This window comes from Anomalospiza imberbis, chromosome 22, assembly GCF_031753505.1.
Source record: "Anomalospiza imberbis isolate Cuckoo-Finch-1a 21T00152 chromosome 22, ASM3175350v1, whole genome shotgun sequence".
Taxonomy (NCBI): Eukaryota; Metazoa; Chordata; class Aves; order Passeriformes; family Viduidae; genus Anomalospiza; species Anomalospiza imberbis.
This window is the reverse complement of record NC_089702.1, coordinates 5038933-5055562: the sequence shown is the minus strand read 5'-3', so window position 1 is coordinate 5055562 and position 16630 is coordinate 5038933. Positions and strand designations below refer to the sequence as shown.

The 16630-nt window shown below is 69.8% G+C and overlaps 1 protein-coding gene across 1 annotated transcript; it reads left to right on the top strand.

Annotated features, from left to right (window-relative positions):
• Nucleotides 1-1494: 1494 nt before the first annotated feature.
• ITGA3 (integrin subunit alpha 3) lies at nt 1495-16564 on the top strand. Its single transcript, XM_068211850.1, is given in 26 exon segments — nt 1495-1695; nt 7605-7726; nt 7816-7898; nt 8398-8647; nt 8852-8935; nt 9368-9575; nt 10216-10409; nt 10707-10795; nt 10923-11059; nt 11159-11245; nt 11317-11384; nt 11472-11608; nt 11824-11970; nt 12045-12142; nt 12221-12386; nt 12475-12543; nt 12636-12715; nt 12807-12884; nt 13420-13522; nt 13598-13768; nt 13874-13987; nt 14103-14216; nt 14456-14554; nt 14650-14775; nt 15710-15749; nt 15752-16564. Coding segments are annotated over 26 exon segments (3174 nt in total). The 5' UTR covers nt 1495-1501; the 3' UTR covers nt 15868-16564.
• Nucleotides 16565-16630: the final 66 nt, after the last annotated feature.

Here is a 16630-nt window from a genome sequence, read left to right as displayed (position 1 = left end):
ATGGGGAGAGGGGATTTGGGACAAGGGATTGGGGGACAGGGGATTTGGGACAAGGAATTGGGGGACAGAGGATGGGGACAGGCAACAGGGGATTTGGGACAGGGGATGGGGACAGGGGATTTGGGACAAGGGACAGGGGATGGGGACAGGGGATTTGGGACAAGGGACAGGGGATGGGGACAGGGGATTTGGGACAAGGGACAGGGGATGGGGACAGGGGATTTGGGACAAGGGACAGGGGATGGGGACAGGGGATTTGGGACAAGGGACAGGGGATGGGGATGGGGAGAGGGGATTTGGGACAAGGAATTGGGGGACAGAGGATGGGGACAGGCAACAGGGGATTTGGGACAGGGGATGGGGACAGGGGATTTGGGACAAGGGACAAGGGGATGGGGACAGGGGATTTGGGACAAGGGACAAGGGAATGGGGACAGGGGATTTGGGACAAGGGACAAGGGAATGGGGACAGGGGATTTGGGACAAGGGACTGGGGGACAGGGGATTTGGGACAAGGGATTGGGGGACAGAGGATGGGGACAGGCAACAGGGGATTTGGGACAGGGGATGGGGACAAGGGACAGGGGATGGGGACAGGGATGGGGACAGGGAGGTCCCCGTGCCAGGGCCGGCTGCCGCTGCGGGCAGCGCTGCCCGCGATGTCCCTGTTGCCGTCACTCTTTCCAGTGCCGATGACACGGCACAGGGGCACGGGGACATCGGGCGGGGGACACAGGACATCCTGCAGCCCCCCCAGTCCCCCCAGGCCAGCCCAGCCCGGATTTCCCGGCACGGTGGGAGCGGCGCGGTGGCTCCGGGTGACCTTTGCCGGGGTCGGGACGGTGACAGCCGCGGCCGCCACCCCCGGCAGGGAAGTGGCGAGGCTGCCATGTCCCCACGGCCACCGCGGGTCCCCTCCCTGTCCCCGCAGGGGCGGGGCTGTCCCACGGCACGGCCCCGCCCCGGTGCCGCTCTCGGGGTCCCGGTGTGACCTCCTGCCATGGGGGGGGGTCTCATCCCATAAAGAGTGCTAACTTGGGGGTCCCCTCTCTCCTGGGGGGTCCCATGGGGGGGTCCCATCCCAAAGAGGTGCCAGGTAGGGGGGTCCTACCCCGGGGGGATTAGGGCGGGAGGAAGAGGGGGAATTGTCCCGCGGGGGTGTGGGGAGGGGACAGTGGGGTGGGGGGCGCTCGGAGGGGTCTGGCAGGGGGAGGGGTCTGGCATGGGGCGGGGTCTGAGGCCCGCGATCCCCTCGCGGGGGTGACACAGCTGCGGCGGACGCGGACGCGCTGCCCCCAGGTGCGCCCGGCCCTCCCTGCCCCGCACACCTGCGCACGCAGGTACCTGCGGTGCGCAGCGGGGTGCGCGGCCCCTTTAAGGGGCGTGTCCGGAAGCGCCCCGGCCCCGCCCCGGCCCCGCCCCGGCCCCGCCCGGCCCCGCCCCCCCCGCGCGCACCGGTCCCGGTAGGGCGGCAGGGCGGGTACGGCGGCCGGTGCGGGACATGGCGCGGCGCCGCCGGCTGCTGCCGCCGCCCCTGCCGGGGCTGCTGCTGGGGCTCGGCCCGGTGCTGCTCGGCGCCGCCGCCGCCTTCAACCTGGACCGCACCTTCCCCGTGCTCAAGGAGGGCCCCGCCGGAGCCCTGTTCGGCTTCTCGGTAGCGCTGCACCGGGAGACGGAGCGGCGGGAGCGGAGCCTGTGAGCGCGGCCGGGGGGCGGGGGGCGAGCCCCGTGCAGTGGGGGGCCCTGGCTGCGCTCCCCGTGCGGTGCGGGAGAGCGAGGGGAGGTTCACCTGGGGGGTGGGGAAGAACGGGGAGGGGTCCCCCGTGGGGGTGCGGGGGGTCCCCGGGAGGATCAGAGGGGGTCTCCGGTGGTTGGGACCCCCGTGAGGCGGAGGAGTGAGACAGCGCTTTACCTGTCAGCGGGGGCGTCCCCGTCAAGTGCGGGGTCCCCCGTGGGGGGCGGAGGCGTTGAGAGTGGTCCCCGTTAGGGTCGGGGTCGCCCGTGGGGTGCGGAGGGATCCCCGTGGGGTGCGGATCCCCCGTGGGGTGGGGAAGAGCGGGGAGGGTCCCCCGGGGGGGTGAGGAGCCCCCCCTTGGGATGGGGGTCCCACATGGGGTGGGGTCCCTGTGGCACGGAGGGTGCCCCGGGGGTGCTGGGGATCCCGGGGGGGTCCCGGGGGGGGTCCCTGTTCTGTCTCAGGGCGAAGGTCCCGAGCCCGCGCCGCTGCTGTGGGGGCGGGGGGCGCCCGGGGGTGCTGGGGTGGGCGCGGGGGGTCCCTCGCGGGGCCCCTCCAGAGCCCAGCTGAGGGGGGGGGTCCGCGCTCCGCTGTTGGTCCTCGGGGGATGCGGGGGGCTCCCCTGCTCGTGGCTTTTCCGTACCCCGGTATTGCCGGGGGTCCCGTCGCTGGGGGTCCCACCCCGAGTCCCCTCCTCATTCCCCGCGTGTTGAGCGCCCACTGCAGGGTCCCAGTGACACGCGGGGGGTCTGGCAGCAGCTTGGGGACACCCCGTGCCCCCCACCAGGTGCGCTGGGGGGTGGGATCCCTTCCCAGCGGAGCGGTCCCGGCCGGCGCCGACCCTCAGCGGGGCGGTGGCGGAGCCCCCCCGCGCCCCCCCGAGCTCCCGCCGGTGCCGGCGGGGCCCCGTACCCGGGGAACCTGTTGGACTGTGGTTCCTGCTGCCGGGCAAAGCCCCAACAAAAGCCCTTTTCAGCCGGGGCATTCCCCGTGCCGTCGCACCGCTGTCACTCGCTGTGTCCCCCCGCTGTCCCGGACCCCCCCGCTCCCCGTTCCCGGTCCCGCCTGGCCGGGAATTCCCGTCCGTGCCGGGAGAAAGCTCCGCCGCAGGGGCTGGGCTGGCTTTGTCCCCCTCAAGGGCGCGGGTTTTTGCTGGATCACCTTCCCGCGGCTCTCCCGGCTGCGGGGGGGGTCCCTGGAGACCCCCGGGAATCCCGTTTTTCCCGGGGGGCTGGCAGCAGCTGCCCGCTGCAGGCATGTGCCGCTCCGCATTCCAGGGATGCATTTGGGGCCGTGGGATGAGGAGCTGTTGTTGCTCCCGTGCAGGAGGGAGCGGAGCCGTTCCCTGCGGAGCTCCGGGAGGGGGTGCGGGACCCCCCCCTGCCCTCGGGGACACGCGGGCCCCACCCCCGGCCCGGTCCTGCCCGCTCCGCTGGCACCGGAGCAGCTGCCGGGGGGCACCGGGCGGGGGTCGCGGCTGGCACCGGGACAGGTCGGGAACGGCCCGGGGGGGTTTGGGGGGGCCTGTGACAGGGACGCGCCACCCCCCCCACCTGCGCCACGTGTCCCAGCGTGTCCCAGCTCGATCCCGGCGGGGCGCGGAGGCTCCACCGGCGGCGGGGGAGCGGCTTCGGAGCCAGAACCCCCCCGGGCATTCACGGCCCGTCCCCCGGGAGCCTCCGCTGGGAGCAGCGCGCGGTTCTCTCCGTCCGTGGGGCGGCCCCAGTTCGGGGTGCCGGAGCCGCTCCGGGGTGCGGCCGGCGCAGGGGGTCCCCCGGAGCCCCCCGGGGGTCGCACCCGCGTCCCGGTGCCGGGCGAAGGCTGCGGTGCCCTCTGCTCACAGGTGCAGGGTGGGGACAGGAAAGGGACGCTTCCTGCCACTGTCATGCCCCGTTAGCCGCGCGGGAGGAGGGGTCCCGTGCTTTTTTTGGGGGGGCTGGCTCCTGCCCTGGCTGTTGGGATGCTCCGGGGCAGCGCCGGCATTCCCGAATTCCCGGGCGGGCGCTGGCGGGGGGCCAGGAGGGCACGGCGGGGCCGGGGCGATGCCGCAGCCCCCCACGTTCCGCCCCCGCCGAGTTCTGCGCGCCCCGCGGAGCTGTGCCCATGCAAAGGTTTGTTTGCTCGCTCCTCCCCGGCCAGGTGAGCGCGGGCTGGGAGCGGGGCTCTTATCAGCCCTGCCGAGATTACGGAGCTCCTCGGGCCGCCCGCGTCCGGCCGCTCCCGCCGGCTCCGGCCGCTCCCACCGGGAGCCGCTTTGGCTCGCGGAGCCGCTCAGTCCGGCCCAGGTGGGTTTGGAGGTCCCTGGGTGACCTGGGGAAACTGAGGCACGGGAGATCCGTTCCAGGAAAGCTGAGGACCACCCCCACCCTCCCAAAATCTTCAGCCAGAGGGGAGGCAGCACCCACATCTGCAGCCCTGAGGGAACTGGGGCTCTGCCCGGGGCTCGGGGGTCTTCCTGATTCCAGCTGGCTGCTGAGAGCGCTCTCCTGGCTGCGTTCCCGGTTTTCCCTCCCCCCGGCCGGGCTTTTGCGGATTGCTGGAGCTGGCTGAGCTCCCCCTGCCTTGGCCCGAATCCGCCGGGATCCTGCGGGGCTGCGGCTGCTCGGCAGGAGGAGGGGGACGGATGTGGAGCCGTCCGTCCATCCATCCATCCATCCATCCATCCATCCATCCATCCATCCATCCATCCATCCATCCCTCCCGGAGCCATCCCCCCTCTCCCGGCTCCTTCCCAGAGGGGTCCTGGTGGATTTCCTGCCCAGGGACCCCCATGGCAAACACAGCGGCACTGGGGAGAAACTGGGGGCGGGCCGGGCTCCCCCCGCCTGCTTCTCCCCTCCCGGCTCCGTCACCCCCGCAGCGTGACGGGAGATGGATGAGGAGCTCCCCTCGCTGCCCAGCTGCTCCCTGGGGAGGGGGCTCTGGGGCTGGGGGCCTCAGGGGGCTGCACGACCCCCCTGTTCCAGACGGTGCTGAGGTGTCCGGGTGGGATTCTCTGCCATCCTCACCTCTCCCACCGCAGGGGACGCCACAGTTTGGGGTCCTGGTGCCCGGAGCCTCCCATAGCCCCCCCTCCCAGCTGAGCCAGCGCTGGCAGGGAGCCCCCCCCCCCGCTTCCATCCAGCCCCCCCCGCTTGCCAGGGCGGATTAGGACGGAGCACGGCCTCACATTCCTGCTTCCCTCCCGTCCCGGCCTCCCCCTCGTGCCGCTGTTTGACCATCTCGAGCACAGCCCCAGCTCCCCGTCCCCCCAGCCCACTGGGACCAGTGCCACAAACTGGTCCCGGGCCCCCCAGAATCCCAACTCCGCTCCCCCGGGAAGCCGGGGGCCCGTGGCTCCTTGGCTCACGCCCGGGCGTGGGCCGCCCCTGGGTGCCCCCCCTGCTCTGGAAGGCCCCGCACTCCCCCTTTCCCAGGAGCAGAGCTGCGGGTGGGCTGCCGTGCCGGGAATCTTGGCTGGAGGCAGCGGCGTGCCGGAGCTGCTTGGCTTGGGTGGGCTCCCGCCCCCCGGGGACGGCGGGGTCCGGCTGGGTCCGGGACCACCGGGGGAGCCTGGGGGCACCCCCGGCTGCGGCACCCCCGGGGCTGCAGGTCCCGGTGGGGTTCGGGGTGTGGGGGCAGCACCCCCCCAGCTCTGAGTCACAGCAGCTGCCCTGAGTCACTTCCCCCCCCAGGTAAGAGGGGACAATGGTGCCCCTTGTGCCCCCCCTTGCAGCTGGGGGGGCAGATTCCTGTGTGCCGAGCTGGCATCACCAGGAGCCATCACCCCCCTCGTTCCCCTCCCTGCCCAGCGACTCCCGCTTTCCGGCACCCCCATCCTGGCAATCCTGCGGGGAGCAGCCCCCCCGGACCCCCCTTTGGGCTGAGCGGTGCCAACCCCCCCCACCTGCAGCCCCGGGCTGACTCAGCCGCCGCGGAGCCGCCCCGGGGGGGTCCCGGCGTGCCGGGGCGGGGGCTGCCCGGGGCCCCGCATTCCTCCTGCGCCTGGGCTTTGAGTCAGCGCCCGGCCCGCCCGGACGTGCCCGCGCTGCCGGCCCCGCATTGCTCAGCTTCCCGGCACTCCCTGCCCGCCGGCGCTGCCGTGGGGACAGCGGCGTTTGGCCATGTCTGCCGGCGCTGGGATGGGGACAGCGGGGATGGGGACAGCGGCGTTTGGCCCTGTCCTCGCTGGTGGCCCTGCTGAGGACTGGCCAGCTCGTTACACCAGTGCCCCGTGAGCAGCTCTGGGTGCCGTGACCCCCCCCCGTGCCCTAGGTGCCATGTCCTGGGTGCCGTGTCCACTCCATGTCCTGGGTGCCGTGTCCCCACCGTGTCCTGGGTGCTGTGTCCTCGGTGCCATGTTCCCTCGTGCCCTAGGTGCCATGTCCTGGGTGCTGTGTCCCCTCCATCTCCTGGGTGCTGTGTCACCCTCATGTCCTGGGTGCCGTGTCCACTCCATGTCCTGGATGCCATGTCCTGGGTGCCGTGTCCACTCCGTGTCCTGGGTGCTGTGTCACCCTCATGTCCTGGGTGCCGTGTCCACTCCATGTCCTGGATGCCATGTCCTGGGTGCCGTGTCCCCTCCATCTCCTGGGTGCTGTGTCACCCTCATGTCCTGGGTGCCATGTCCACTCCATGTCCTGGATGCCATGTCCTGGGTGCCGTGTCCACTCCATGTCCTGGGTGCTGTGTCACCCTCATGTCCTGGGTGCTGTGTCCACTCCATGTCCTGGGTGCCATGTCCTGGGTGCCGTGTCCCTGCCGTGTCCTGGGTGCTGTGTCCTGGGTGCCGTGTCCCCCTCATGTCCTCGGTGCCATGTCCTGGGTGCCGTGTCCCCCCACGTGTGTCCCGCCTGCCAGAGGGAGGCACTTCCTCCCCAGCACGGCCACCTCCACGCCATTGTCCTTGCGCTCCCGAAGGACTTCCCGGCGGAAAGGCTGGCCCTTCCGGAGCCCTCCGGCCATGCCAGGGCCACGGGGCCTTGCTTGGGGTCCCCAGCATCTTCCTTTGGGCTGGGGGGGTCCCTTTAGCATCACGTGAAGGGGCTGGGGAGCACATCCAGCCTGGAATGCCGACGTCCCCCATGGCACTGCCCTTCCTGGAGGAGGTCACCCCTGGGAGGTGCTGCTTGTCCTGGGACAGCTGGGTGCTGCCCGAGCCCTGCCAGGGTGAGGGGTGCTTGTCTGGGGTGAGGGGTGTCCATCCCAGACGAGGGTGTCTGTTCGGGGTGAGGGGTGTCTGTCTGGGATGAGGGATGTCTTTCCGGGGTGAGGGGTGTCCATCCCAGATGAGAGGTGTCCATCCCATATTAGGGGTGTCCGTCCAAGCTCCCCTCCCCGCTCCCGGGGCTCTGTCCCCTGTCCCTGCGTTCCCTGGCACGGCAGCTCGGCGCTGTCGGCCGGACACGCCGCAGCTGTGCCGGGGCTGCGGATGGATCAAAGCCTGGCCGGGAAGGGCCGGGGGTGTTTGCACGGACGGGCCAGGGCTGCCCTGGGGGTGCAGAGCAGCCCCTCCCTCTTGTTTTCCCCGCCAGCACAGCGAGGTTTGGGGGGGTCACTGTGACCCCTCCTCCCACCCTCCATGCACAGGGATGGGGCTCAGCCATGGGATGGGGTCTGTGGAGGAGTGGGGGAGCCGTGATTCCATCAATCTGTCCCTGAGGCCGTTCGGGGTCCCTGTGTCCTCTTCCAGCTCTGGAGATAGGGCTGACCCCATTATCTGGGGGTGTCAGGGTGTGCCAAACTCTGGGGAAGCAGCTCCGGTGTCCTCCAGGTGTCCCCTCCCCAGGGCACCTACCTGGCTCTGCACCCTAAAATGAGTTGGAGGGGTTTGGGGGGTTGGACCTGCTCCCCCCATCACCCACCCACGTGCCCCCTTTGTGCCCCCCAGGCTGCTTGTGGGGGCCCCCCAGGACGCGGAGCCGGTGAATGGAACGCGGACGGGCGCCGTGTACGCATGTCCCCTGAGCGCCACCACCCGCGACTGCCAGCGCCTGGCCATCGAGCTCAAGGGTGGGTGACCCCCCTGCCCGGGGTGTGTGACCACCCCAAAACCCCCCTGGGATTGGGGACCCCCTCTCAGGCTGGCTCTTCCCCCGCAGATGAGCCGGACAAGGCCATCATCGAGGACATGTGGCTGGGGGTGACAGTGGCCAGCCAGCGGCAGCCACCGGGGAGGGTCCTGGTGAGTCGGGGGCTTTGCACAGACAGATCCTTGCACACTCAGATCCTTAGCCACCCAGATCCCGGTTCCTTGCACACCCAGATCCCTGTTCCTTGCACACCCAGATCCCTGTTCCTTACACACGCACACCCTTGGGGTGTCCCCGCACCTTTGGGGTGTCCCCTGAACCTTAGTGTCCCTGCTGTCCCCAGGCCTGTGCCCACCGCTACACGCAGGTGCTGTAGTCAGTCCCTGAGCTGTCCCTGAGCTGTCCTTGTCCCAGGCCTGTGCCCACTGCTACACGTGGGTGCTGTCCCTGAGCTGTCCTTGAGCTGTCCCCTGTCCCTTAGCTCTCCCTGAGCTGTCCCTGAGCTGTCCCTGTCCCTGCTGTCCCTGAGCTGTGCCCTGTCCCTGAGCTGTCCCTGAGCTGTCCCTGAACTGTCCCTTAGCTGTCCCTGAGCTGTCCCTCAGCTGTCCCTCAGCTGTCCCTGTCCCTGAGCTGTCCCTGTCCCTGTCCCAGGCCTGTGCCCACCGCTACACGCGGGTGCTGTGGTCGGGGGCGGAGGCGCAGCGTCGCATGGTTGGCCGCTGCTACGTGCGGGGCAATGACCTGCGCCTGGACCTGGGGGACGAGTGGCAGACGTACCACAACGAGATGTGCAACGCCAACACCGACACCGACGAGACCGGCATGTGCCAGATGGGCACCAGCGCTGGCTTCAGCGCCAACATCATCTACTTTGGGGCGCCCGGTGCCTACAACTGGCAGGGTGAGGGTCCTGGCGGGGACAGGGGGGCACCTGCCAGCCCTGGGGTCGCCCCTCTGGGCACCCCTTTTCCTGGGGGTTCCCCTTACCTTTGGGGACACTTCCTTGCCCAGGGGGTCTGTGCCCCCATGGGACCCCCTTCCCGAGGTGCCCGTGCCCCTGTGGGACCCTCCAAGGCTGTGGGGTGACCCCCCCTCACCGTTCCAGGCACCGATTACATGCTCCAGCGGGACTCGTGGGACCTGCACGACTTCTCCTACCCCAACAAGAGGAACGGCAACACCTATATAGGTGGGAGGAGCCCCGGGAGGGGTTTGGGGTGAGGAGGAGGAGGTTTGGGGGGGATGGATTGAGGGGGAACGCTGGGGTGCATGTTAAAGTGGTGGGGGGACTCAGGGAGGCTTGAAGACCCCCCTGGGATGGTGAGACTGGGCGGCAGTGGTGACATTCACGGAGGGAGAAGATGGGGCGGTGATTTGGGGTGAGGAGGAGCTTTGGGAGCTGTGAGTTTTGGGCGGGGATGTCAAAGGCGCTGAGGACACTTGGGAACACTTAGGGACACTTAGGGACACTTAGGGAGGGTGTGAGCCGTTCCCAGTGCTCCCCCCGAGATACCCGGGGGGTGCAGGGGCCCAGGGCGGGCTTTGCGGGGTGCGGGGGGCTCGGGGAGGACACGAGGGGATCTCGGGGGTCCCCGTGCCCTCCCTGACGCGGCCCCCGCAGGGTACACGGCCGAGGTGGGCAGCGCGGTGCTGCAGCAGGACGCGGTGACCGTGGTGACGGGCGCGCCGCGGTACCGGCACACGGGCGCCGTGCTGCTGCTGAGCCGCGGCGCCCGGCAGACGCTGAACCGGAGCCTGCTGCTCCCCGGGCCGCAGGTCGGCTCCTACTTCGGCAGCGCCCTCGCCCTGGCCGACCTCAACAACGACGGGTGAGGGGCCACGACCCCCCGGCTGCGGGGCGGGGCTCACCTGGGGGTCTCACCTGGGGCTTCCCGAAGGTCACCTGGGCTGGGATCTGTCAGCTCCTAAAAATGGGGGGGTCTTAGGATATCCTGAGGCTCAGGTGGGCTTGGACCCTCAGCTCCCAGGGGTGGGGGTCTCACCTGGAGCACCCTGCAGCTCCTGAGGGTGGGGGTCTCACCTGGAGCACCCTGCAGCTCCTGAGGGTGGGGGTCTCACCTGGAGCACCCTGCAGCTCCCAGGGTGGGGGTCTCACCTGGAGCACCCTGCAGCTCCTGAGGGTGGGGGTCTCACCTGGAGCACCCTGCAGCTCTTGAGGGTGGGAGTCTCACCTGGAGCACCCTGCAGCTCTTGAGGGTGGGGGTCTCACCTGGAGCACCCTGCAGCTCCTGAGGGTGGGGGTCTCACCTGGAGCACCCTGCAGCTCCTGAGGGTGGGGGTCTCACCTGGAGCACCCCGCAGCTCCCCTGGGATCTCTGTGGGTCCCAGCTGTGGGCTGGGGAGGTGTTTTTGGGGGAATCACATTTTCACAGCTCTGGGGGAGGTCCCCCACTACTTCAGGTGTGTGGGGTCACAGCCCCGGCCCCCAGCACCTCGCTGTCCCCGCAGGTGGCAGGACCTGGTGGTGGGGGCCCCCTACTACTTCGAGCGGAAGCAGGAGGTGGGGGGCGCAGTGTTCGTGTACATGAACGAGGCCGGGGGCTTCCAGCAGCTCCCCAGCCTCGTCCTCACCGGGCCCAGCTACTCCGGGTTCGGCTTTGCCCTGGCCAGCATCGGGGACATCAACCAGGACGGGTTCCAGGGTGAGCGGCCGGGGACACCTTCATGGGGAGCCACGGGGGGGGCTCAGGAAAGGAGGGGGCCTGGGGGGGCTCTGGAGAGGTTTAGGGCGAAGAGGAGGAGATGGAGGATAGCTTGGAGGTCCTGATTGTGCCATTATTCCTTGTGTCCACCCCTCCCTCCCTCCTGTGCTGAGTTTGTGGGGTCTCACAAGAAGGGGGGACCCCAGACATGGCTGGGGCTGCCTGGCTGAGGCTGGAGCTGGAGTTTGGGGTCCCAGGGAGGGCCCTGGGGGGCTGACCCTGCTCTTGTCCCCCCAGATATCGCTGTGGGGGCTCCTTTCGAGGGGCCTGGCAAGGTCTACATCTACCACAGCAGCGCCGAGGGGCTGCGGGACCGACCCCGGCAGGTAACGGCCCCGGGGAGCCCTGACCAGGCCAGGGCCTGGATCCCTCCCCAGGATCAGGGCTTTGGACACCCCCTGAGACCCCCACTCCAGGGCACTGGGTGAGACCCCCCCCGCCCCCCAAATCCAGGTGATCAGCGGGTCAGACCTGGGCCCCACCAAGATAAAAACCTTCGGGTACTCGCTGAGCGGGGGGCTGGACATGGACGGGAATTCCTACCCAGACCTGCTGGTGGGCAGCCTGAGCGAGCGCATCGTCCTGCTCAGGTACAGCACTGGGGACAGGGGACGGGTGTCCTGCCCCCCCTGCCACCCCTGGGGTGGGCACGGAGCAGGGGGGCTCAGCCAACCTCAATCCCTGCCCAGAGCCCGTCCCGTGATCAACATCCTGGACAAAACCTTCACGGTGACCCCCAGCAAGGTGGACCCTGCCCAGTGCACGCCCAAGTCCTGGTGAGTCCCCGGTGTCCCCGTGGCTGCTGGTGGCACCCCTGGCTCAGCTCACGGCCCCTTTGTCCCCCCAGCATGACGGTGACCCTGTGCTTCTCCTACAACCAGAGCGCGGGGGACCCCAACTACAGCGAGAGGATCAGTGAGTGGGGGGTGCTGGGGGGCAGGGGGACACAGGGACATGGGGACACGTTGTGGGGGGTGTTGGACAACTCGTGCTGTCCCCCAGCCCTGCAGTACACGCTGGAGGCCGACAAGGACCGGCACCCGCCCAGGGTCAGGTTCTCAGGGTCCCAATCTGCCACCTACACCGGGGACTTCTCCATGCCCGACACCCGCTGCCAGTCCCAGGAGCTCCTGCTGCTGGTGAGCGTCCATCCATCCATGGATCCATCCATGGATCCTTCCATGGATCCCTCCATCCCTCCTTCCATCCCTTCCTCCATCCCTCCATCCCCCATCCCTGTGGTCACTCTCTGGGGTCTCTCACTGGGCTGGCAGCAGCAGAGGGGGACCCCAGCCGTGGCTGGAGCTGCGTTTGGGGCCAGGCAGGGATCTGTGTGTGATTCCCACCCCTGCAGGACAACGTCCGGGACAAGTTGCACCCCATCGTGCTCTCCATGAACTACTCCCTGCTGGAGAGGCCCAGAACATTCCAGCTGGGCCCCCACTCCCTGGACACCTTCCCCGTCCTCAACCAGGACCAGTCCCACGAGAACGAGACCAAGGTGAGCCGGGCGGGGGGACACGCTGGGGTGCCCCAGGGGTGGCGGGGACTCAGGGGACATCCCTGTCCCTGCAGATCGAGTTCCAGAAGGAATGTGGCTCCGACAACCAGTGCTACAGCAACCTCCAGCTGCAGAGCAGCTTCGTCACCGAGCAGAACCAGCCGCTGCCCAGGTGACAGCGGGGCCCTGCGTGTCCCCCCGGGGGTGTCCCTGCGCCACGGGGACGGCTGACCCCGCTGTCCACGCGCAGGGTGAACGGCACCCAGGTGCTGCAGTACAGCCGGGACGTGCGCAAGCTGCACCTGAGCATCAACATCACCAACGTCCCCACGACGCCCTGGAACGGCGAGGACGCCCACGAGGCCCTGCTGAACGTCACCGTGCCCCCCAGCCTGCTGCCCTCCTCCGTCCGCCCGGTATGGGGGGGACACCCTGGGGCCCCGAGTCCCACCGGGACCAGCTAGGCTCGGCCAGGAGGTTCCTGACCCCCTTTGCCCTCCCCAGAGCGGAGCCTGCACCTTTGGGGACACGGTGCTGTGCGAGCTGGGAAACCCCTTCAAGAGGAACCAGAGGGTGAGAGCTGCCCCCAGCTGCCCCCCTGGCCTTTCCCGGGGGGCTCAGCAGGTGGGGTCCAGCTGAGCTGCTCCCTGTGCCCCCGTGTGCAGGCAGAGCTGACCATCACCTTCGAAGCCATCGGGATCATGCTGGACACGCGGGAGGTGGCCGTGTGGCTGGACCTGTCCACGTGAGTGGGAGGGGGTGGGACAGGGGCGGGGATGGTCCCGGTGGGACGGGGGAGATGCCAATCCCGGTGCCCCATCCCGGTGCCCCGGCAGGCAGAGCACCCAGGAGGATCTGCAGCCCGTGCTGGCCAAGCTGCTGGTGGATTACAGCATCCAGTCCTCGCTGAGCATGTGAGCGTCCCCTGCACCCCCTCAGCGTCCCCTGCACCCTCTCTGTGTCCCCTGCACCCCCTCAGCGTCCCCTGCACCCTCTCTGTGTCCCCTCCACCCCCTCAGCATCCCCTCCACCCCCTCAGCATCCCCTGCACCCCCTCAGCGTCCCCTCCACCCCCTCAGCGTCCCCTCCACCCTCTCTGTGTCCCCTCCACCCCCTCAGCGTCCCCTGCACCCCCTCTGTGTCCCCTGCACCCCTCTGTGTCCCGTGCCCCCCTCTGTGTCCCCTCCACCCCCTCAGCGTCCCCTCCACCCCCTCAGCGTCCCCTCCACCCTCTCTGTGTCCCCTCCACCCTCTCTGTGTCCCCTCCACCCCCTCAGCGTCCCCTGCACCCCCTCTGTGTCCCGTGCCCCCCTCTGTGTCCCCTCCATTCTCCCCACCTGAGTCTGGCTGTGCCAGCCCTCCGTGTCCCAGGAATGGGGTCACAATGGGGTCGCAGTGGGATGTCCCCTGTGCCCCTCACGCCGTTCCCGTCCCCCATCCCGTTCCCAGAGCCTCCTCGCACATCCAGTCCTACTTCAGCGGGACCGTGGTGGGCGAGTCGGCCATGAAACAGGAGCAGGACGTGGGCAGCCCCCTCACCTTCGACTTCCAGGTGAGCTGGGCGTGGCCGGGGCCGGAGGGAGGCGGATTTGGGAACGCCGGACTCCACCTCCCGCCCTGCCCGCAGGTGACCACCAAAGGCGAGTCCCTGGGCACGCTGGGCACCATCCTGCTGGGGTTTGAGTGGCCCTACGAGATCCCCAATGGCAAATGGCTCCTCTACCCCACGGAGATCCTGGTGAACGGCAACGACACGTGTCACCCCCCCGGGGGGGTCATCAACCCCCTCAACCTCACCGTGAGTTACCCGGTGCCCTCAGGGCCGTGCCCTTGCCCCGCCGCGGGTGTCCTTCAGCCCCCCCGGCGCAGCCCGGGCTCTGATGGGGCTCGTGTCCCCCCTCAGCTCCTGCAGGACCAGGCTCCATCCCGGCGGAGACGGGAGCTGGAGCCCCCCGAGCCGGGAGAGCCCCCGGTCACCTTGGCCACCGGCCGGCGCCCGAGGTCCGAGGCGGCGCTGGTGAGTGGGGGCTGAGGGGGGTCGGGCAGCGCATCCCCCCTCCCGGGTCACTGTCCCCGCTGCTTCCTGGCGCCGGGGTGGTGCTTTGGGCCCCCCTGACCCCCGTGTCCCCCAGAGCTGCTCGGCGGGCACGGCGCGCTGCGTGTGGTTTGAGTGTCCCCTGCTGCACACGCAGATCCCCTCCAGCTTCAGCCTCCGCGCCCGCGTCTGGAACAGCACCTTCATCGAGGTCAGTCCCGGGGCTGCGGGCTCAGGGCTGCCTGAGCCCTGGGGCGGTGTTAAACAGGGCCCCGAGTCTGCCAGGGCTCAGCTCAGCAGCTGGCACCCACCCCTGGGTGTCCCTACTGTCACCTGTGTCCCCCCCTCCATCCGTGTGTCACCTCCGTCATCCTCCATCCACCTGTTGCCATCTGTGTGTCCCTGCCCATCCCCGTCCCTGTCCCTCAGCCGTGTCCCCGCTGTCCCCAGGAGTTCCGGGACTTTGACCGAGTGAAGGTGACGGGCACGGCCACGCTGTTCCTGCGCTCGCAGGTGCCCACCATCACCATGAGGAACCACACGGTGCGGGTGAGCCACACCAGAGCCCTGCTGGGGCAAACTGGGCGGGACTGGGGCCGCTGGAGCTCCGTGCCCCAACGAGGCCCTTCCCACCCCCCCCCCAGTTCTCCGTGGACGTGGACTCGGAGCTGCAGGAGGAGCAGCCGGCCGAGATCGCGCTCTGGCTGGTGCTGGTGTCGGTGGCAGCCGGGTTGCTGCTGCTGGGGCTCATCATCCTCCTCCTCTGGAAGGTGAGTGGGGTCCCAAATCCCCTTCCTGGGGAAGAGGGGGTGCAGGAACCGTGCTGAGACCCGACAGGCTCGTGTCACCCATGGCCACCTCCTCCCTGCCTGGCGAGGGGTGCGAGAGACTCGCAGCTGGAAGATTGTCCCCTCAGCTGGAAGATGCCCCCGCGGGTGGCAGGTGTCCCCCGGGTGGGAGGTGCCCTCGCAGCAGGAAGATTCCCGGCTGGAGAGGGATGAGGAAGAGGAGCAGAGACGTTCCACACGTGTTTTGGGGTGCAGAATATTTTTGGATGTGCACCCAAAGCGGGGCTGGACCTCCTTCCCTGTGGCTGCGCTGCAGGGACTGGGGGACCCCCACAGCCCCCTGGGGACACCCCCAGCTTCTTGAAGCCCCCTCTTTTACCCAGGAGGGGGTCACTGGTTCAGCAGGACCCCCCACCCTGCAGCATCCCTGTGGGGCATCTCCCTGCCCCGCTGCCCCCACCTGCGGGGGGTGCCCAGGACCCCCCCAGCCCCTGTCCCAGCCCCCCTGACCCTGTCCCCTTCCCTGCAGTGCGGGTTCTTCCGGCGGGCCAACACCCGGGCCATGTACGAGGCCAAGGGGCAGAAGGCAGAGATGAGGATCCAGCCGTCGGAAACCGAGCGGCTCACGGACGACTACTAACGGGGGGCACCCCCCGTGCCCCCCCGGGCGCCGCGGGCCCCGCCTGGTAATGCCCCGTGGGGCCGGGCTGCAGCGGCATCTTCCTCCTCTTCAGCCTCCTCTCCTCTTCCTCTGTCCCGCAGGGTCCCTTAGGGCTCCGCGGGGTCTCCGAGCGGCTCCAGGATCGCTGCTCCCTTTGCTCTGCTCTTCGCCGCCTCGGGGGTCTCTGTCCCTCTCCCTGACCCTCTCCGGCCCCTCACTGACCCTCTGTCCTCTCTCTCTCTCTCCTCCTCCCAGTGTGACTTTTTCCAGCGGACCCGTTACTACCGGATCATGCCAAGTACCACGCGGTGCGGATCCGGCAGGAGCAGCGCTACCAGCCCGGGGGGCTCCTGCCCCGCCGCCGCAAGAAGCTCTGGGTGACCAAGTGGCAGGAGCCGGACAAGTACTACTGACCCCCTGCCCCCGCCCGAGCCCCTGCCAGGGGGGCTCTGACTTTGCACAAGCGCATCTCTCCCTGCCCCATCCCCTCGGACGTGGTCGCCCCCGGCGCTGGCTCCCGCAGCCCCTCCCGGCTCGCCCGGGGGGCTCCCGCAGCCCCTCCCCGCTCGCCCGGGGGGCTCCCGCAGCCCCTCCCGGTTCGCCCGGGGGGCTCCCGCAGCCCCTCCCGGCTCGCCCGGGGGGCTCCCGCAGCCCCTCCCCGCTCGCCCGGGGGGCTCCCGTAGCCCCTCTCGGCTCGCCCGGCGTTGGCTCCCGCAGCCCCTCCCCGCTCGCCCGGGGGGCTCCCGCAGCCCCTCCCCGCTCGCCCGGGGGGTTCTTGCCCGCTCGTGCCTTGCACGCTTGTGGGGGCGACCCCCCAAATGTGCCCCCCCTTCCCCGCTCGCCGAAGTGCTGCTGGCCTCACCGAGTGCCTTCCCCCCGCGCTGACACTCCGCTCGCCACCTCCCCGTCCCTTGTCCCCAGCCTCCCTGGGACACGTCCCGGCCCCTGGGGACACGTCCCTGCCGGTCGGGACACGCTCGCCCCCCTCCCCTCGGCAATGGGTGCGGGACCCCTCTGCTTTCCCCGGGGGGGGGGGGGCTGGGCTGGGGGAGCTCATTCCCTCCTGCACCCCCTCCTCACCCCAGACCCCTCGGGGGTCTCCCCCTCCTCACCCCAAACCCCTCCCGCTGTTCTCGACCGCTGCTTTGCCTTGGGGGGGGTGCAGCGCTTCAGGCC